We start from the raw sequence: 22,125 nt of genomic DNA, 5'->3' as shown, positions 1-22,125 counted from the left end.
ATTTCCTATTTTCAGGACTATTTTTTCCTACAATTTTGGAAGAAAATCAAGTTTTGTGATTTTCCTAATGAGGATCAGATTTCCATGAAAACTATCGAAGAATAGCCTAACTGTCGTTAACCTGAGAAATGAAAGAAATTGACTAGTTGTTTCCGGAGTTGCCCTATATCGTTAAACTACGTTGCAATTATATTAGCTAATACTTTTTGTCCACAAGTTGGCAGGGTTTTGACAGTCTTATAAAAACTAGTACACGATAAATTGAGGTTTTAAGTATGCCATGGCATAATATCCTTCCCTTTTCTTCAAGAAAGAATAACATTTGTCATTTAAGTTGGAAGATACCTTTGACTGTGGTTGACTGAACACCTTCTTTGGTGCTCCATACTATTGCAAGCGTTACTTCTAACAGAAAGCAAGTTTATGATCTTCATGCTGCTAGCTATAAGCAAATCCCTCATTATATAGATCAACGACAAGAGCAGAAACAAGATATCTGATGTAAAACGACGAATATAAAGCCACGCCTGTTTTTGTTGGGGTCCATAGCTTCTTTTAGTGCTGGACAGGACAAGTATCACATCCTAATCGTTTTACATTGATACTGTAATCCACCATTTTACCTTATCTTCTTTTATTTGTCCTTGCTAATCCAATTTCTTTATCTGTACCATATCAGGATACTGCTATGCTTCTTATTTGCAGAAGGATTTTTTTTTTTTTTAAACGTAATGTGATTAAGTTTTCCAAACATGATGAGAGTTGTCTTCCTGTTTAGGGCAAAGCAAACATGAGGAAAGCCGAGGCATGATGCAACAATGGAAGACATTAAACACCATTTGTTTCGTTATCTCAAATGTATCTGAAACTCAAACATTGTGCCTTTTGCCACAAAATTGAATTCTGAGAGTGATGGGCAAAAGAGGACCTCCAGGGTTTTGCTGGGCCTATTCAAAAGCAATAAATGAATGCAAATAATTGCACACAGTGCTATGATTCTGCTGCAATATGAGCAGAAGCCTGGTGTATTGGAGATGAATATCAATTTCTTCAAATATCTTTGTCTCCCAATCATGAATGTGCTTTCCCAAAGATCTATATGGCGTTGTGATCTTCAAAGAATTGCTTCCGTTTATCATGGTACCTGACTGTAAAGTAGGTGAGGCTTATTGGGGACATCATGCTTGCTTTTGCGGAGTTTTATTGAATTTATATACCTGATATAATTTAGTATTTGGTTTATTGTGAAACTTAAGAAGCAGGATGAAATGACGACTGAGCTTCTTAAATCTGGCTGGGCAGATTGGCTTAAGACCTTAAAGTAGTAGAAGATCAATACTTGACAGATAGAACCAGAAAGCAATTAGGACGATTTCTTAATGGGCAATGGAACAGATACTTACGGGCTTCACACCTGGCCCAAACGAGATGCACAAAACATGCGCTTTTTAATGTCGATGTATGTTGGAATACACGAGCAGGTAAACCAAACAAAAGCAATTTAGTACACATTTACTACATAAGCGCTAGATATGTATGTGCGTGTGTGGCGTGAGAAAGAGAGAGAGAGACAGAGATCAGAGAAGTAGCTGGTAATCCAAAGAGAATTGTGAACAAATTGGATGTCTTTTCCTATAACCTAAGTGTAGGATCACAAAAGAAGAGGTGAAGATATGGACAAATTATTGAATGTCCTTTCTCCCCTTCTTTTTGATGAGATGTAGAGGAGGGAGACGGTCGTCCAGCACTAGTGTTTCTCATGAATGAGAGATCTCAACGGAAGCTGTTTGTCGTTCTCCTCAATGACAAATCGTGCTACCAAATCCTAGTCTTCTTGGCAATGACAAATCATGCCACCGAATCCTAGCAAATTGAACCAGTGGACCTTATCTGTAGGGGCCTGTTTGGCAGCTTATGGATCATAAAGTCACTCACTTCGCCCATTCCAACAAGTCTTAATCCTTCACTTGGGAGTCCTTCTCTTGGGTAGGATCGGCCCAATGAAAGTCAATCCTACCAATAATGCAGAATGGCAGGTCATGGTTGCATTCCAGCCGAGCTGGAACCCAGCATAAACTGTTCGAATCCGGCTCCTTAGAAAGTCTCATGTTGTCAAGCTCGGCCAAAACTTGGTCGATGGTTGTTCAAGCTCCGGTAAAGGTAAGGTCGGCGGCCATGAGAGGAAATTGTGTGATGGTCGGGACAGCCAGCACAGCTCACATGGAGGCTAGTATATCCCCTCAGAGTTGGCAGCACCATAAATCACCAGCAAACAACGGCACAGAAACTTCTCGTACACATGCCTCGCCTGTCACATTCTCTTAAATTTCACAAAGGAAACGGGTTTGGTGATTTATATCCAATAGAGACACACTGCGGGAAAGGGCCGAAAAAATAATTTATTGGCTTCACATGGTTGTTGGTCATGAGCAGATGTAGTTAAAAAGTTTCTAGTTGGTTTGTAATGGAAATTAGCTTGGTAACATACCAGCATCAATCATAGTTTTTATCTGAGGGCCAACCAACAAAATGCACGGTAAACATAAACTTTCTGGGTTGGGAAGTTCATGCCAGTGAAAAAAATATTGGTCTCAGTCTTTATTTAAGAGGAAGAAAAAGCTCCGCCCGTCTGGGTCGATGGTCAAATTTCAAACCTCTAATGGAGAAGCAGAGTTACAAAGCCGTACCTTCACACTAGGTTGTAGATGAGCTTTCACTCTCATGGATACTTTAGGGACCACCCTGTTGCAGGAGTAGATGTCCTGAACAGTTTTTTTCTTGTAAGTTTTATCGTTAACAAGTTGTCCTTTTCTTTTTCACAATTTTAGAATTTTAAGCGCCGACTGATCTTTCTTTTCTCAAGTCGCCTGCGAGAGTTTGTCATGTTTAGCTAGACTGAGTTTAAGGCCTCCAATCTGATGACGGTGTTGCAGTTTGATAGTTTTGTAAGATCAACACAATCAGACTTTTTAGATCGACAATGGAAAGGGATCGAGACTTTCCGACTTCCAGTACATAGCCAACATTATTGATTGATTCAGTCGAAAATTAAGGGGAAAAGGTAACTGTCAAGGAAGCGCATCCATAAATTTTCCACCGAACTCCAAGAATTCAAATACATCTTAGATATCTTGGCTGAGACAATTAACATATCTAAGGCACTGTTTGAGAAACGAGTGTAATTGCAAGCCGAAAGTGCCCATTGATAAGCATTTTGATATTTGGGAGAAGTACTGCCACCAAAACATTGTATTGCAGATGGAGTTGATAACGCAACTCTATCCTGAGAGCCATATCTCAACACCAAAACATACACGGGAGGGTTTGCCGGTGTCTCCCCTACCATACTGCAGAACTGGTTTCTTTCAACTCAGGCTATTTGTAAGAAATACTAAAAAAACGGAGAAGAATGTATAAAAACTGACGCCCACGGATTTAAACCGGCGAACTACCAGTGAAGGACATGAATTGAAAATTTGAAATTGGTGTGGCGGAGCCGTATTGCACCTGCCGCCCGAGTGAAAGACCCTAAAATTTCAGAGGGTTTCTGCATAGGATATTACACTCATTCAGGCAGCAGTAAGTACAGCAGGTAAACCAGGAATTGAGACCGTCTGCTGCCCAACAAGTTGGACCGTCAGAAATGGAGGTGTACTAATCAGAGCAGTTTGCCAGCCTCCATGAAGGACACCTCTAGATGAGCGAGATAAGACGCCGAAAAATGGCACCACGATCAGTATTTGTAAATGAGCAGAGCTAGAGTGGGTTGTCCCTCGAGGAAAAAGGCAACTGAAGGAAATTCATAGGTGCTAATTGTCAATTCTGAAGCTCCAAAAAGCCCAGTTTCAATCTATGTTCTGATTATTTAATTTGAAAACCGAAGAGATACATCTCGGAGCAGAAAAAGACACCCATATTACGCACAAATCCAAAATTAGACACCTAAGAGCACAAAAATAAAAATAGTTTGTCCTATCCGGTCTTTTAACATTTATGATCTAGAAACTTTAACTAAGAAAACAACATGCAAGCCGCAAAACCACTTCCAACATTTTTTTGTAAGTTACACTTCAACACTCACCTGAAAGTTACAACTAAAACTTTGTTCAAATTTCCGTATTCCTTTTGTTTGCAGAAAATTTAGTACAGGACTTATTTATAGTACTTCAATATTAGGAGGATTCGTATTTATTTGTCATTCAAAATATTCTCCTTATTTGTCATTCAAAATATTATCCTTCCCTTATTCTCACTTCGAAAAGGTTCACATTATGTCTACAGACACGAATTAATAATGGATCTAATACTTCAACAACATTATCAAGGACTTACAAAGCTAACCGACAGAATCAACCATTTTTGTCTACGTGTTAGACCGGGTGAAATTTCTACCCCCAAGGTTCTAGTCGAAGAGCAAGGAGTCATCGGGACCTCAAATGTCGTCCCGTTGAGGAAGCAAACTCGCTGAGACTTTAGTTTTAATGAGACATAAGCTTTCTTCGCCATTCAACTATGCATACCGCCCTTGACAGTATTGATCACGCAAAACCTCTTTTTATTCTTTCCCAACAAACTGAACCCAATGTGAGGAACATGCGGTTGATCAATAAGTTGAAGCCATCAAAAGTCACTAAATCCAACAATTTTGCTTTTGCAGACCAGTGACTAGGGAAGGACCCTTTAAGCGAGTCAAAGAAAAGTAACTAAGACAGGCTTTGCAACCATTTAATTCACTAAACAAAATAACGGAAGCATTTTCAGCATGTTACTGTTTCATGTACAAGTTAAATTACTTCCGCATAAATTTACTAAGGCATAACATAAACAATGATCCACACTATTCACCTGTGATATAGTTGTCGGGAAGAGCATCCGTATGATTTCTGCTGGCAGGAGTTTCTACAGCTCCGCAGATTAAAAGAACAGAGACCACTCTTTGCATGCAGACCAAAAATGCATGAAAATTACCACACGATGATTTTTTAAGGGTACATTTCCATACTAGCGGAATAAAGCCAGCCCGATGCCACTCACATTCTACATTTTAGTTACAAGTATTTTTCCTTTATCAACGTACCGTAGATGACAGAAAACCAACATATGCCAACTAGAGTTGGCAGTTGGCAGCATATATTTTTATTAGCTAAAAAAAAAGAAACCCAAAAGACAAGTTACGAGGATGATTAGCTTCTAGCTGTTGCGGCCCTCATTTGGTTTGGGAATCCTTTTGTACTCGTAGTTGTTTATGTCCACCTTCTTTTGCAGGGCCTGCACTCAAGAAACAACATTCGTACAGATTATACACACTAAATGCACTAGTTTCTTTGATCAAGCCTACAGGAAGATTTTATGACAGCAGAGACCCAAGCCCTTCAATCTGAAGCACAATACCTTTAACTCCTCTTCAAGAGAAAATTTTTTCGGATTTGTACCCTCCAAAGGTCCAGTCCTCGACAATGCCTTTGTAGTCTGAATAACCTCCCATGCACTGTCATCTCTCACTTTGTCCACCTCCTTGCTGGATGAAAACAAGAGGCCTCCAGTGAGAAGAAAGCAACTCTCGAGATACAAGCTTGTCTATTGTGGAATGGCTTGCAAGTTGAATTAAAAATTTAGCTAATTTGACGCAAAAAACTTACATTCTTCGAGGCATATGATATTTGCACCAATATATATGAAAACAATATATCAGAAAATAGACACTAACGGCCAACTGTAGGACCGGGCAGAATAGAATCTGTCAGTAGATTTTCAAGAAAAGAACTACTGCTTGGTCAAAACCGGCAATCTGGAATTTGCTTGATGACATCATAACTGCAAGTTCAGGAGAATTTTGGATATCACCCATACGGAGGATAACTTGCATTTCAACGCATGGTACCACTGCCCAAAGGGTCCCAAAAAGTGGAGAATTTTTTGAAGAATTCTATTTATCTAGCAATACCCTGAATACACAGTAGGAACAAGTTGAAACTACAAAGTAAACAGAAGACTGCTACTTGCCTCCCTTGTAAAAGATGAGCAAGGCCCATCGCACCAAGCACAGTGACTGAAATAAGTGGAAGACCGTAACGAAGAAACGGATTTCTACGCCCCAACCTTTTAAAAGTTGCTGCTGATTCTTTCATCTTCTCAGAACCAGGGAATGTCATACCAACCTTGTTAGCGGAATCCATAGAATTACTCATCACCATCACCATTAAATGCTTAACTCTGCACCATAATCAGCATCAATATTTCCATGTATAGTCACCAATCCCAAATTCAAAAAGGATGGCTTGCAGGAAATTTAAGTTAGGATACTGGATCAATTCAATATTTTCTGTGACAAAATAAGCAACATTTGCTTCAACTAGCAGTTTAACAACAGAATCATGTCCTGGCCAGGTCATTATAAGGTTTTGACACGAAACAACCAGCTTAAACAACCAAAATTTGCACAACATATACATCCCCACATTTCTTCTGTATTCTCTTCTCGAGAGAACCATCTAAAGCAACACTGTCATCTTAAGAACGTCAAAAAAACAAATTGCTCATCGACCTCTTTCAGTTTGTTATAATTATTATATTGCCAAGCATGTTTATCTACCTCACAAACACTTGGTCAACCAAGAAAATGGACAGATCAGAAAATGAGAAGAAGATATTGCTTGACGCCTAAGATACTTGGGGCCATTTGATGCCCCCGAAAAATTTACTCTAGATGAAAATACCAGCATCACAGATGGGAAGAATACCACAGTTGAGAAAGCTCTTGGTTACAGTTCTAAATGGTCATAATGATAGCGCTTGTGTATCTAAAGCACCCAAAAGTAAGAACCATAATCATATTTGTTTCACTAAATTGAGAAAGCATCATAGTTTGTCATCCTCCAATGGTGAGATCCTGAGATAATCAGAGAATCCTTGCAGGGTTCTGCAAGCTTAATATGGCCTTGCAGGATACATAACTGCAGGAAACCAGGAATCCAAATCCTTATTTGTTCAAATTTCAACCAGGAATCCAACACACATTTCAGATGACAGTGCCTTTAATAGTCAGAAACCCCAAAAGTCAAGCAACACTGTACCATAAGAATCCCAACCCCTGCAAATGAAAAATTCAAATAGACAATCTGAACATCGTAGTTATCATATATACTTTCTGAGCTAGCAATCAATGCTCAATTGTGAGAATGAGCTTCTTCAAGTTAAGTTCAAAGGCTTGCAAAACTGAGAGAAAGTTAGCAGTGCCTCAATGGATCATCCAAGATTGAGAACTAGCTGTAACAACAAGGTTACTCGAAAATGAAAAACAGATAGAAGCACTCATACCAAACAAGAAAAATCCACCAAAAAATGCCAACAGCCATTAGGGCAAATATATGTTCTGGGCAAAAACCTTAGTTGTTAAGGCGTCGCCTAGTCCACGCCTAGGCCTGAGTCCGCATCCGTCTCCTAAGTCCATCACTTAGGCATCAAGTGTTAGACTGGTGCTTAGGTGCGCCTAGGCTGGACTAGGCACTAGCACGCCTAGTCCATGGGAAGGTGAAAAGTCGCCCTTCCCTTCAAATTAAGTCCTGTAATTTTATTCTACACTGTTATACTGCATATACTTATATTATGTGCAGTTATATTATATAACTTCTGTTCTTTAAGTACAGTTTTATATACTTAATTACATAATCTATATCAACTCATCAAGTGGAAGTCTCAACCATACGTTAAGTACATATTCTATAACACCATGAATTTCTGTATATATATGTGCTCTACAACATATTTTGTTTTACCTATGCCAGCCTTCTTCCCCATGTTAAAGCCTAGGTTTATGGTAAAAAAACCATCAGTTTCTCTTGTTTAGTGTATGTCTAGTAATCAGAGAAATATGTGCAGACCTCACTTCAACATAGTCTGATGTTAGAGCTGCAAAGAAACAATATGAACTATGTGGATGATAGTCCACACATGAAGCATAAAACATTTCCTAAATTACTGTGTTGTAAAAATCCTCTGTGATGCATATACTTATCAATTCGTTGTCATCAAATATTCAGTACACAAGTAACAAAGTAAAAATTTGTTAAATATGGGTAAATTTCCTCATCTTCATCTACAGACAAAATGCAATTTTTTATTATGGCAACTTTTTTAGCTAGATATGACTTAATTACAGAAAAGCCCTCAAAGAACTGAAGTGTTAGTAACAGAATAAAAGTCTGGTAGATATTGGACGCCTTTTTAGGCCAGGTGCGCCTAGGGGCAAGGCATTGGCTGGTGCCTAGGCAGCGGCTAGATGTTTTGACAACTAAGGCAAGAATGCACGGTCCAGAATGTTCAAAAAACCTTTCTGCACAAGTCTGACATTGAAGGAGCCTTTCTTTGAGACCTCATCTTCTTACCCTGGATGGAACACCAATTTTGCAGGGACAGGAAGGAGAGCTCGAGACAGCAGTTCATTGCAGAACCAAGAGCTGGAAAAAGGGGTATCTAGTAAAAGAATGAGATGGAGAGGCAAATACTGAGAGATTACAGAACAGGGAGAGTTTAGCAATGAAAGTGGACCGAGGAAGGAGATGACAAGGCAAAACTGATCAATAGAGCAATACCCACCATTAAATAATGCAACATAACCCTCCCTCCCTCTTTCTCTCATTCTCTCGCTTTTATTGAGGTTGCAAAGTGAGAGAATATGTTAGAAGCCCACATAGTTTGAAGAAAAATGAATTCCCATCAAGCACAACATGATGAATACAGCTAAAATGAAAAATGATAAAACCCCTTTACCATGTCCAACTCAGTCGCAAGTCTGTGACCATATGCTTGACATATACATTTTTCATAATCCAATGATACTTCTTTCACTAATCTCACACAATGTTGTGTGAATCAGGTTTGGAAGATAGTAAACTTCTTTCACTAATTTCATGCAAACTTACCAGTATCAGGTTAGAAGTACGCACTTTTGCAGAGATGGTAAAAAGAATCAGACTGCAATGCCTGTCTGTCATGAACGAGACACCCAATCTACGTCTGAACAGATTATCTAAGATAATGAAAAATGTCCACAAAACCCATAAAAGATCAAAGGTTGTATATGCATATCTACTATCGGCCAGCTCCTCTTTTCCTATGGTACCACTGTTATAGTTGTCTTTAATATCTTTTGAGGCTACGAGCTTCTTCCATATTAAAGAGGATTGGGCTTTTGTCTCATGGACTGATGGCCTGAAACAAAAAACATCGTGCAAACTACACCAGTAAATACATAATTCTTGTTTTCTTATCAAAGGTGAGTTGTAGCTCCCTCCCTGGGAATGCGCTGTGCAATTGAAGCTTCTTTCACGTGAAAATGTGTGGGGTCCTTTGACAGCTTGGACTTATGATTCCGGAATGAAAATTCCAGTATCATAATTTCAGTTCAAACTTGAACAAAATGAAAATTCTGGGTTCCAATTGTCTTGTGTTTGATAGCATGACATTTTCATTTCAGCACTAAGATTCTACTGTTTGACAAAACAAGCAATAAAATTTTCGAACTTTTTTGTTACCATCGCTTTCTGAATCAGGAGAATGCCACTACCTTGTGACGATAAAGGTGATATATCAAGAGATTAAGTGATATGTTGCAGTGGCAGAGCCAAGGATCTTGGGCTGAGAGGCACTAATTAAAAAACCTCACACTTTAAAGGGGCGTCACAATATGTAAATAAGCAAATCTTTTAAAGCATCAATAGGAAAATACAGAGTCTTTATGGGGCTGGTGTGCCCACACCTGCCCATATGTGGGTCTGCCATTGCGTATTGCGTATAGATGGGAATAAAGCAGCATTTAGGTTAGCACACTGGACCTGACCCAAGCATGACCAATGAGTTCCAAGTGGTGACCAACCTGAACCAAAGGCAGGAAGCACAAGTGCTTTGACCTCTCTCAACCTAACACGCTTGTGCTATTAAGATAACAGAGTACTTCCTTTCTCTGCAAATTCATCTAACCACAAAAGATCCATTACCCAGGTCATTGACAGTGAAGGTATCGATGAAAACTTATCCATCCTGTTTTTCTTTTCCAAGTAGACAAGTACTTGAAGTTTTAGAGTAGGTTCTTCGAGGTATTATAAGTTAGAATTAGAGATTTGCCAATTGAATTTAGGAATTTAATATACTTTTCATGCTTTGTGAATGAAAAATGATGAATATTAATGTCAACATACTTATCATGTGTTATCACTATGTTGTTCTGTTAGAAATGGATAACGATATCTTTTTTATTGAAAAATGTATACATTTTTAATTAAATTTAGCATTTAATATTACAATTTATAATTTCCACTTTTAAAAATGTTATGTACAGATCAGTGTGCCTAATCTCACCCACATTCTAGGCTCAACCATCGCCTAGGCTGGGCTAGCCATTTTAACAACACAGTTTCCATGTCCCAATACCGCAACTCTTTCATGGTTGCCCACATATAATGAGCCTGGTCATGACAGGTTTATAGATCACCTGAATCCAGTGGAATAGGAAACGAGGACCATAATTACCTGGACTTGTATTTGCCTGTACACGCAAACACATCTGCTTAGCCATCCAATGGAGTTTGACCTCAAACCTGGCATTGTTGATTTCCGATCAGTAATTCACTTCAAGTATCAATCAGAAGAAAGTTATGTGACAGAGGGGCATAGCAATCAGGAGAAGAAAGTTTTGAAGGTCAGATCAGGCTGGGTGGTAAGGCTCGTGTTCCAGGAGGTCAGTGAAGACTGAAACAAGTACTGCTAACAAGAGGCCCACAAAGTGAGGAAAAAAAGAATAGCTTTTTCCAGTTTCCAAAACCAAAGAAGAATGAAAGTACTAGAAGATAGAGGTGAATACAAGAAGGCAGGCTTGTTTGGTAGTCTCGCCTTTTGAGCAAAGAGACCAAAATAGATTAGTCACAGTAGCAGACTGATATCGGTGTTCAAGTCCCTGCTAATAGTGGAGCTAACCAAAGAGCCAGCTGCTTGAGTCCCAGTCCATGTTCATATAATGACAAAGCCGGAAAACAAGAGTCGTTGATATCACTTTTGAAGCAGTAGGCAGTATTCCAAGTCTTTGCAACAAATAGATTTGTCACTTGTCAGTCGTTAGGCCTCCTAATCGTTCACTTCTTCACTTAGTTTCTTCACAATGCTTTCACTTATCTGAACTCATTCATGATGCCCCATCAATCTGAATTGGACTCAGCTTGCGAGAACATTTTCTATTTACAGCAAGCCTCTGCATTTTCTTTGTTTGATCCCCCTGTGTTTGCCCGTTTATGGATGCACTAAGCTATGCTGTTCATGCAGAGGTACATGAACATGCAAAATACACACAAAAATGTGATTGCTCATGGGCATGCATGCACACTTGAACCCTTATCGTTCTTAATCAGTATCACTCAAACCTGCAATGAAGCATCTCAAGGAAAATTTAAGCTGCCTGACCAGTTTTCACTCCAACAAGCATAAGAAAATTTTCTAAATATCGCCAAGCACAGCCATAACTCCACTTACACGTGTTATGGGTTCTTTTACCAAGAAGAGACAGTGAACTAGGAACTCTTACATAGATAAAAACTTGAATTGGTGTTGAAGCCTAAATTTTTGTACATGAAATGCATTAGTCACTCAGTTGATTGACAACTGTAAGAAAACATTCGAAGAGGAACCAAGGAAAATCAGTATCATCACAAGACGACAGCATCTAATGCAGCAACCACGGGCCACATTTCATATTCTTCACTTTTGTGCTTGAAATGCATCAGTCGCTCTGCTAATTTTTGGATAAAAACATCATTTCACCCCTGATATAGATAACTTTTTGATGGATCTTACCAATAGTCTCCACAGGAACAGATTCCATCCTTGAAATGATGGAACCTCTTTGCATCCCTAGCAATGATCTCTCTTTGTACAACTCTAGAAGTAAATTTTATCCAGTTATGACAATCCCCACAAACTCTTAGATTCTTGAATATCCGAATAGGGACACCAAGTGGTAAGCAAAGCAACCCAAAAGCAATTGTCAACTTTTCACTGTGGTAGTGCAAAGATCTCTCTTTCATCTCATCGTCCAAGTCTTGCAATACAAACCTGGTATCAGGGACATAACCTAGATCCTCAGTTCTTAAAATTAGTTCATCTAGTTTGGCATATATCTCATTTTTTCTTGGGTGTGATTGGTCCCCAGCAACAAAAACATATATTTTGTGATTAACCTCAATCCAGCTTAGTGCAGGATCCTTCTTCACACCAATGTTTCTCATCTTATTTTTTATCCTAGCAACTTCAGTCCAGTTGCTTGCGGAAGCATAAAGATTAGATAATAAGACATGAGTTCCATCATCTTCCTCTACCAATCGAAGCACAGATTCAGCTGCCCTCTGTCCTATCCCAATCTCACCATGAATTTTACAAGCACTGAGCAATGTCCGCCAAATTACAGTGTCTGGTCCCATGGGCATGCTGCGTATCAACTTTTCAGCTTCTTCCAACTGCCCAGCCCGTCCAAGGAGATCAACCATGCAGCCATAATGCTCTCTTGAGAGCACAATGCCAAGGGCAAACATCACACGGAAAACTCTGCGACCTTCTTCCAGCATTCCAGAGTTACTGCATGCTGATAGAAGACTTATGAAGGTTGCAGAATTTGGGATTATACCTAATTGTTGCATTTCCTCAAAGAGTTGCAGACCTTCCTGACCATGTCCATTCTGTGCATATCCTGAAATCATTGCATTAAACAAAACAACATCTTTTTCCAGCAACCTGTTATTAAACACCAAGAGTGCCATTCCCATGCACCCGCACTTCCCATACATGTCAATAAGTGCTGCAGCCACAAATACGTCTGTGTCAAAGCCTGCTTTCATGATGAGCACATGGATTTGCTTACCTTCCGCAAACAGAGCAACTCCAGCACATGCTTTAAGTGCTACTGAAAATGTAAACTGATTTGGCTTTATGGAGAATGATGTCATTTTGTGAAAGAGTGACAAGGCATCTTCTTCCTGCCCATTCTGAACCAGTCCCGTTATCATGGCAGTCCAAGATACCATATTTGCATTGCTCATCCCATTGAAAACCTTGAAAGAGTCTCCAACACTGCCACATTTTGCATACATGCTCAATAAAGAGGTATGAGAAGAATTATCTAGTTCGAGTGCTTCTTTGATGATAACTGCATGGATCTGAATCCCTTCCCTTAGTGCCAATAAGTTTCCACATGCAATTAGGACACTAGCAACTGTGTACTCATCTGGTCTCATTCCACCATGAACCATTTCACCAAACATCTCCAATGCTTCCTCATCCTTCTCGTTATGTACATACCCCACAACCAGTGCTGTCCATAGGACCACATCCCTTTCATCCATTCCATCAAACACAAGTCTGGCATCCTTGACCCTGCTACACTTCACATACATGTCTATGATTGCACTACCCACAAAGACATTGGCTTTCAGACCGGACACAACCATCCGGCCATGAGCTACCCTCCCACCCAAAGCATAACCGAGGTCTGCGCAAGCCTTAAACACACTTGTGAATGTGAATTCATCTGGAAAAACATGACCAAAATGCATAATCATGAACAACCTAAGTGCCTCTTTGCCACACCCATGTTGGGCATAGGCCGAAATCATGGCGTTCCAGGGAACCACATGCTGAGGAGGCATTTTGTTGAAAAGTTTGCGGGCATCGTCGATGCGACCGCATTTCAAGTACATGTCGATGAGCTTGATACTCAATTTGAGATAGGGGAAACCAGTGCGGACCATGTGGGAGTGAACCCACCTTCCTCCTTGAACCCATCTCCTTGTTGCACACTCTCCAAGAAGAAAAGCGTAAGAACTAGCACTCCAATTCTCAAGCACTTCTTCTCTGAGATTTGCCTTCTCTTGTCGGTGTAAACAACGATATGATCCCCGTAGCTGCGTTCTACTGCGGAAACCTACCTTGGTCAGACTGGCATCTCCATTGTTAAAGATCCTTCTCATTCTTTTAGAAAACCAGAAAGAGCTGCATTTTGGTTGTGTCCACCGCAGTGGCGGACAGGAATTTTTGGCTGAGGGGCACTAATACATAGTACATGATGAGAAAACTTACAAAGGTAGATCTTATTTAAAAAGTAAAGCAAGGCATAAGCAGAAAAAATAACTGCAAACATAACGCTTTCTGTCATGTTAAAACCAGAAGAGAAAATACCCGAACGATAGGAAAGACCATTAAAAAAACAAGAATTTGACTGAGAACTTCCAAACCGGAGCACGAAACATAACGGTTCATGAAATCTGAAATAGAAAACAAATACTTCATTCAATAAATCCTTACTGGCAAGCCAACCAACAGTTGCTAGAAAATAGAAATAGGATGACGAAAGAAAACAACCATTGATAAATCTAATAACCTCACGCACCAAAGAGGAAGAAAGGGGTTAGGGCACGATGCAGGAGAGAGAGAGAGAGAGAGAGAGTAAAAGAAAAGGAAGAAGAAGAAACCGATGCACACCTCCCCTCAGGAAGACCTCTATCCGTCGGTCATGGCCGACCAAGGAGCGCAGACATTTTTTTTCGAAAGAAAAGGAGGAAGGTGAGCACGCGAAATGAACCAGTGGATAGAGAGAGGGAGAGACAGAGGGGCACACCTGCTGGGGCCAGTAGGAGTCACAAGCTGCAGGTAGAAGGAGAGTGAACGATGGAGAAAGAAGTCGCGAACGGACGACTGCGGCCTGGAGGAGCGGCGCGCGGGTTCTTCGCCCGAGAGTGATTAGAACGATGCTTCGCGGGAAAAAATTACACAAGACAATCGCGCGTTTATGCCATGACGCGCGATTAAATAATTCCCGGGTCGGATTTTGATTCCGGCACGGCGTTTGAAATTTTGATCATGGAATTCCACCGGTGGAATCAAACGCCAGTTAACAAAGCTGTAACCGCGTCGAAAAAGCTAGGTTTGTGTTTGATTATTGTGACCTGCGATCTACAAATCACCATACATTTCAGGTCTACAAATCATTGTAGATTTCAGGTCCGCGGTTTTGAGGTCTAACTCATACCTCTTCCCGAGCTCTAAAACCGCATATTTTACAATGTAAGAAGGGCTTGATGCTGAAATCCACAGTTTTTTAAGATTTCGTGACATTGATTTCATATTCCATCGGGCTTGATATTCGTAGAAATCAAACACAATCTTAAAAACATAAAAATAAAAAAAGCTTCAACTTGCATCGTGTTTTTCTTTAACCTTTCTGTTTGTTTTTTGCCCTATATAAAATGTGGAAAGCTTTGTCTCTACTCCAGCGTTTACCATGAACATTGTGTTCAAACATCACCCACAATATAAACGCTTGGTAACGTTTAAAAAACTGCTAAATCATTAGAAAAGAAAGCAAATTATCATCCAACTTTCAAGCATGACAAGTATGCTCTTAAGTTTTTGAGAAATTTCTACAACGCTGGATGGAAGACACTACAATGGAAGTAATCCACAAACTTCCTTTCTCAATCAAAGTTATCTAAAAAAATATTGATTAAGAGAGAGCATTTTATGAATATTTTTCTATTCAATGTCTGTCATTCATAAACATTAATTTGATAATTTCTTTTAAGGGGTTAGAATCGTTGGTATTAAAAATTAATCTCATTCTTTAATAATGGGAGCTGCATTATCAAACAGTGAATCTTGATTCGAGAATTATATGCTTGTTCTATGCTCAAGATTGTTGAATTATGATCTCAACTTAGGAAGTAAAATTATGATTTCAAAATTCTAAAACTTTTCATCTCTCTTTATGGGGACAAGGTTTGAATGCTTTAATTCATTGATTCTATGATTTTAATTCATTTTTTAATCAAACAAGTCATTCTTATTTTAGAATCAAAATTCCAAACTATTAGACTCAAAGAAAATTAGGAATCGAAATTTTCATTTCAATTCCTCATTGATGTAAAAAAAATGACTTTTGAATTTTAATTTTAAAACAAAACTGTAAGACAACAAACTCCCCGTCAATGTTGATAGGTTGGATTCCTAATAGGTGGCCAATATAGGAACCCATGGTGTAGAGGTCTATTTTTGTTTTGTATAAATATTAATTTCTAAGTTCTATTTTTTATCCTTATATAGGGGGAACTTCTGGCTTACCATCAAAGGCTTTTTTTTTTGTCATTTCCAACTCCTAATATGCTGTTTTATGTTAGAAGAATAACGGTAGCATGTTATATGTTAAGTTTTTAACAAAGTACCATGTGTCACGGATTGGGAATGATCGAAATGCTCTAGGTAACTAGAAGTCTTTCTCCCCGTGAAGTGTGGGAAAATGGAATTAAAATGTTACGTAAATGATGGAAACGTTACATACATCATAGCATGAAAAGCACGAATTCATCATATCATGAAAAGCACGAACTTTCTCCGGAGTGTTTACCTTGAAAAGTTGATCAGTGATTGATAATTCGGTAAAAGAGCTTTTAGTAGGTTTGCTAAATTACTTCAGAAGCGTTTCTTTTAACTGACTGGACTAGCCCTCCGTCAGAGAAAGAGAGAGAGAGGGAGGGAGGAAGCAAGCTACCATTCTTCGTGGCGTTGAGCTTTTGCCGGGGCAGGGATTTGCAGCAGCTCATTTGCAAGAAGTTGCTTAACAATTCACTTCTGCTGGTGGTGATGATGATTACGCAGGCAGGGCTCTCTTGGCAGGGAAGAGCTGCCACAGCCATCTCCTCCCCTCTTCTTCCTCGCCGTTCTCACGTTCCAAAGGCACCCAACTTCAATTCATCATCTCTTCCTCTTACTAGAGCCCCACCACCACTAACCCTGTCCAGGCTATCCTGTTCGCCTCTATCGCCTCTGCTCTCCTTCCGGTTGTCCTCCTCGACCCCCCTCCGTGTTTCGTCTCCTGCTTCTTCCGCCCCATCATCTTATTCAAATGAAGAACTGGAGAAGAAACTTGCACAGGTTTCCTTCCACTCGTCTCCTTTCCGTGATAATGTTTCCTTTTTATGTTCCAGGACATTTCTCTAAAAATGATGCGTCAATTTTATTTTATATGTAATTCTGTTTGTTGGTATGAAAAATTTTGAGGTCCCAAATTGGTTTGCAGTCGTTGGTTGTTTGCCGAAGACCAAATTATTACTAATCATCTTCTGGCTTTCGGGTCTTGCTTGCTATTTTTGGGCAAAAAAATGTAGATATAAAGTTAATGTTACGGTGACGTTTTACGTGCGAAGCCTGGAGCAAGAGGAATCAATGAATTTCTCAAAAGCCAATGCAGGTGTTCTTCTAAAATTTTGAATAAGTACTAGTTTGCTTAACCCGAAGATAAGCTAACCTATGGAAATTTCAGGACCACCAGCCATTTACAATAACTTCAAATAGAAGTACCTATTTGTTCAGGAAACACGATAAGATGGGACTTTCGTTGTCATTCACGATAGGCGACTTCATTTTCTGTAATTTATTTTGATAATAAGGGGCATCTCTGAAAGCACTTCCTAGTGTTGTAGCAACAGATTCTCTTCACTTGGCTATAGGATCGGAGTTATGAGCTTAAGGATGTCAGGGTCAATACCACAGTGTGCCTCTATTGGCTCAATCTGACAGTGGTTCTGTCTAGCCAGCTTGCCTGAAAAAAGGAGGACCGGATATCTGGTTATTGGTGAAACCTAGTAAGCATTTGAAGGTAACCGGCTGGAATCCGGCAATTCAATTAGAAATCCATCTTATGGGCCTTGTTCTTTGATATGAAGGTGACTCCTCAGGACCATGGTCCAAGAATAAAAAGGAAAATTCAAATTTGGGAACTGAAGGCAAAGACACATACGTGAACTAAGTAAACATGAGAACTCTGTTTACTGATTATGAGCCCGTCTAAACAACTTTATTGAATTGAAGGTACTGATTATTTTTTCAACAAATAGAATAGATGAAAATTAATACTTAGCTTTAAAAAATATCTTGTTGTACCTTACAAACAGTTGTTCAACTTTTAAGTTGATTTAGTGCACATGGTTTTCATACACACACACACACACATAAATGTGAGCGTGAATAGTTGATGAATCTGTCTAGAAAGCCTATTCCATAACATAACAGTTACACTGATGCCATCCATAAAGAATGGGAGAACCTATATCTTTCTATTTTTAACAGACAGGCAGTCTGTTATTGACATTTTTTGTGGGATGAAGTAACGGTTTATGCGTGGCAACAGGTGAGATTCCTAACATTTTGTGCCTCAAGGATAAAACATATATAGTGATGAACAATATCCAGGTTGACCAACTACTGAACGCCATCTCACACATTTTGGATTTGATTGACCAACAATTTGATGCCATCTTACACATTTGATCAGCTAACTAATACAATCAGACTTTCAGGTTTCTAAGAGGCTGGAGAGCACTTCTCGCTACCTTAAAAGGTTAGGCAGTCTGGGTTTCTGGGGCCAGCTTGTCTGCACTGTGGTAGCTGCTGTAATTTTATCATTCTCTGTTGTTATCACTGGGAGAGTTACATCTCCAGTTACATTTTATTGCACTGCTGGAGGCATTTCAGCTGCCTTTATGTCAGCCTTCTGGTCCTTTGGCTATACGCGTTTAGCTGATAAGCTCCAAAGAACAGCTACGGACCCTGAGAAGGTACATCAGCCCTTTCATTGTTGTTGTTTGAAAAGTTCTGCAGTAGTGTTCTGGTTGCTATGTAATATGTCTTGTGTTGTGTTAGCAACAAGGGGTCTTTGTAAACTCAGTTTTGCCTGTTTTTCATTCTTAGTTTCATGATACCGTAGTAGTCCTGTCTAGGTTATTCTTGAACTTGTCAGGACATATATTGTGTGCATTGATAAGGAATTGTTTGGGCATTCAGCAAGATAATCTTAAGTTCTAATATCTGTTGTTTATTGGATATGTTAACTTACCAATACGTGTGTAAGGCTGTAAGCTACTGAACATGCCAAATTTCAATTTTCAGCATTATATAAAGCGAAGAAAGCTACCAATTTCGGTTTACCTGGATATCTTTCAAATCTTAATTTCATGTATTGTTGTTGAATGATTCTTACGAATGGATATGCTCCTTGATTGTTTGGACCTTTGGCTCTATGCGTTTATCTGAAAAGCTCTGAAGAACAGCTACGGACCCTAAGAAGGTATATTAGCCCTTTTATGGTTGTTGTTTGAAAAGTTCTGCAGTAGTGTTCTGGTTGCTATGTAATAAGTCTTGTGTTGTTGTAGCAACAATGGCTCTTTGTAAATTCACTTCCTGTTTTTCATTCTTAGGTTCATGATACTGACATACTGAGTAGTCCTGTCTGGGTTATTCTTGAACTTACCGGGACACAGATTGTGTGCATTGATAAGGAATTTTTGGGGCTTTCAGCAAGATATTCTTAGGTTCTAATATCTTTTGTTTATTGGACATGTTAAGTTACCAATACGTCTGTAAGCTACTGAACATGCCAAATTTCAATTTTCAACATTATATAAAGCAAAGAAAGCTACCAGTTTTGGTTTACCTGGATATCTTTCAAATGTTAATTATAACCTCCAATGTAGGAACTGCATCATGTATTGTTGTCGAATGATTCTTATGAATTATTCTCCTTGATTGTTTGAATTTGGAAGGTGAAGATGTTCAACAATATTTGTGTCAATTTGTGTTAACAAACTTATCTGTTGGATGGCAACTGGCAAGTAGTGTAACTCGTCCCTTTCATTTCCTTGATGATTGAATTGCCTTTGGTTATCCATGGTTAGTGCTCAAATAGGTAAGTTTCTGATGTGAGAAGTGCTGAGTTTATTATTGCATGTTTGGATACTAATCTTTGTAGCATCTTTAGGTGATTTTGTAGCAAATAGTCATTCCCAGAGTTCTGTATGGTGCTTTGAGTAGTAATAATGGTCATTTTTCTATTTTTGAACGAAGTATCTAAATAATAGTGCATATATTATTGTTGCAGGCACCTCCTCGGGCTGAAGTAATCAACAGCTTAAAAAATGCTATTCTCATAAATATTCTGGGAATGGGTGCTGCAGTGCTTGGTATGCAATCGACTGTTGGACTTTTGGTTGCCAAGGCTCTTACCTCATCAGCAACTCCGTATTACCAAGGGATGCGTCCTGGCTACAGCCCTGTCTTAGCATTAGACGTATTCTTGGTACAGGTAGTTCCCTGTTCCTTATCTTTTCTTCATCTTTCATTTTGTAAGCACTGGTGCATCATCTTATATTTTTCTCACTATTAACTTGTTTAATTTTTTTGGCATCTCCAGTATCTGGTTAGTCGACGTACTTAATGTAGGAGATGTTTCTTTGTTACTCATCTCTCATCTCATTTATGCTGTAGTTGCACTTATGCAGGATCATACTAAAACTTTTTTGGCCTTGAGAAAAGTGATGGTTTTAGTTTGTTTATTTCTTTTTCTTTTCCATTCAAACTTCAAAGTGAAGGAAAAACAAATTGCTGAACTAGAGTGAGAGGACTTTAGGTGACAATATTTTTCAATTTGATATGCCGATCTCATCCTCAAGAAATGATAACGTTGCACACTTAAATGGAGAATCCAATTTTGGGTTGCATTGCCGACTTTTTTTCACCATGGTACAGTCTGGTATATGGCTACATGTCTGAGCTTCCCTTTTGCAAATTATGAGTTCTTCGTGCAAAAGCAGGCCCGTTTTGGATTTTGCTTCTCATGACTCTTCCAATCTGGTAGATGGTTACGTGCTTGAGCTTCCATTCTGCAAAATTATCTTCAAACAAGAGCAGGCGCTTTTGGATTTTTGCTCTTTCACACCACTTTTAAAGCAACAAAATAGGAAGAAAAAGAAAGAAAGAAGAGAGAAAGTTAAAGTGCTTGTTAACATAGAAATAACAAAAAATGTAGAAAGTTTATTTATGATTTCTCTTCTAAATTAAAAGAAACTTATGGCATTCCTAACTGGTGAAAGGACCATCTTTTTTATTGTTTACATTTCTTTCCAGTTGATTGGTGCTTTATTTACCTGAAAGTCTCCATGTCTCCTAATGATTTTACAGGCCTCTGCAAATACCATCCTGTCTCATTTCTTAGGGCTTGTGTTGTCATTGGAGTTACTACGCTTTGTGACACTGCCACTGGAAGCTGTTGCAGTGCCGAGAGGCACGTAATTTTGCTTTGCAACTGTCTCTGATTGCCATGGATTTCAGGTAACTGAAAATGTTGATTACATGTGCCATTAAGTCAGCCTTCTCCAGTTGCAAGGCCATCTTGGTTGTGTTCTCTTAATAACATAAATAATGTAAAATATTGTCATTAAAATCAATACTCAGGGTCTCTGAGCAATAATTTGTCAATCATGTTATTTTTTATTATTAATTAAACAGCTGTGGATGCTTTGCGAATCATGTTATTATTATTATTATTACTATTAATTTCCTGAACTTTAGCTTTTTTGTGCAGGTTCCCATGCTACTATAAATTTTTTGTTCTCGGCTATATCAGAAATTCGAAGTGCCGGTTGTTTTAAGGGGTGGCTGGTGATGCAGCTGGACAGGTTTGAAGCTTCCAAAGGTTACCACATGTTTGATGATGATTATAGGCTGAGGTTGTGTCTGTTTGGGACTCTTTATCGCCTTTCTGTGTTCAATTTTTACCTGGAGGATTCATAGCGGTCTTTCGCATCATTATGAACAGTTCTTGGTGTTCCTTTTTTCCTTGCATGTTTATTTTCTGTTTATAGTTCTTCTGTTCTTTTTTTCCTTGCGCATTGGCCACCTGAACAAGCTTTACTGTGCATGAAAATCTCTGCACATGATCGGCTGTATCTGAATATGCAGCAGGACAGGTTTGAAGCTTCCAAAGGTTACCACATGTTTGATGATTATTATAGGCTGAGGTGGACTCTTTATCGCCTTTCTGCGTTCAATTTTTACCCGGACGATTCGTAGCGATCTTTCGCATCATTACGAACAGTTCTTGGTGTTCCTTTTTCCTTGCATGTTCATTTTCTGTTTATAGTTCTTCTGTTCCTTTTTTCCTTGCACATTGGCCACCTGATCAAGCTTTACTGTGCATGAAAATCTTTGCACATGATTTAATACAAAAAGTCAATCTTATTTTCTGTCAGCATATTGAGAGAG

At 39.1% G+C, this 22,125-nt stretch overlaps 2 protein-coding genes across 10 annotated transcripts; one reads left to right on the top strand and one right to left on the bottom strand.

Annotated features, from left to right (window-relative positions):
• Positions 1–4,935: 4,935 nt before the first annotated feature.
• LOC116260171 (pentatricopeptide repeat-containing protein At5g65570) lies at positions 4,936–15,056 on the bottom strand. Of its 8 annotated transcripts, XR_007574259.1 has the most exons (6): positions 14,654–15,016; positions 14,215–14,300; positions 10,528–10,595; positions 6,000–6,213; positions 5,392–5,514; positions 4,936–5,268 (listed from the first exon to the last, which is right to left on the bottom strand). XR_007574259.1 is itself a non-coding variant. In XM_031638299.2 (2 exons), exon 2 carries the CDS (start codon positions 14,004–14,006, stop codon positions 11,838–11,840), a length of 2,169 nt encoding a protein of 722 aa, XP_031494159.1. In that variant the 5' UTR covers positions 14,007–14,074; positions 14,654–15,053; the 3' UTR covers positions 10,782–11,837. The 8 variants fall into 8 exon arrangements, 2 of the variants coding, with proteins under 2 accessions (XP_031494159.1, XP_049935533.1); XR_007574261.1 differs by lacking the exon at positions 10,528–10,595 and having other exon boundaries at positions 14,654–15,013; XR_007574258.1 differs by lacking the exon at positions 14,215–14,300 and having other exon boundaries at positions 14,654–15,007.
• Positions 15,057–16,508: 1,452 nt separating this feature from the next.
• LOC116261222 (protein TIC 21, chloroplastic) lies at positions 16,509–21,880 on the top strand. Of its 2 annotated transcripts, none has more exons than XM_031639877.2 (5): positions 16,509–16,962; positions 18,387–18,644; positions 19,964–20,167; positions 21,043–21,192; positions 21,433–21,880. In XM_031639877.2, the coding sequence occupies exons 1-4, from the start codon at positions 16,672–16,674 to the stop codon at positions 21,151–21,153; spliced, it is 864 nt and encodes a 287-aa protein (XP_031495737.1). In that variant the 5' UTR covers positions 16,509–16,671; the 3' UTR covers positions 21,154–21,192; positions 21,433–21,880. The 2 variants fall into 2 exon arrangements, with proteins under 2 accessions (XP_031495737.1, XP_031495735.1); XM_031639875.2 differs by having other exon boundaries at positions 16,510–16,962; positions 21,446–21,880.
• The last annotated feature ends 245 nt before the right edge of the window (positions 21,881–22,125 follow it).

The sequence above is a fragment of the Nymphaea colorata genome, chromosome 9 (genome assembly GCF_008831285.2).
Source record: "Nymphaea colorata isolate Beijing-Zhang1983 chromosome 9, ASM883128v2, whole genome shotgun sequence".
NCBI classification, from domain to species: domain Eukaryota; kingdom Viridiplantae; phylum Streptophyta; class Magnoliopsida; order Nymphaeales; family Nymphaeaceae; genus Nymphaea; species Nymphaea colorata.
Note: the sequence above shows the minus strand (reverse complement) of the source record. Positions and strands in the feature narration are given on the sequence as shown.

Excerpts from the sequence above, each read along its gene's own strand:
- LOC116261222 (XM_031639877.2), top strand. The coding sequence starts at position 16,672 with ATGATGATTACGCAGGCAGGGCTCTCTTGGCAGGGAAGAGCTGCCACA. Across the intron at positions 16,963-18,386 it reads TGGAGAAGAAACTTGCACAG|GTTTCTAAGAGGCTGGAGAG; the intron begins GTTTCCTTCCAC and ends TCAGACTTTCAG. Across the intron at positions 18,645-19,963 it reads CAGCTACGGACCCTGAGAAG|GCACCTCCTCGGGCTGAAGT; the intron begins GTACATCAGCCC and ends TTATTGTTGCAG.
- LOC116260171 (XM_031638299.2), bottom strand. The coding sequence starts at position 14,006 with ATGAGAAGGATCTTTAACAATGGAGATGCCAGTCTGACCAAGGTAGGT.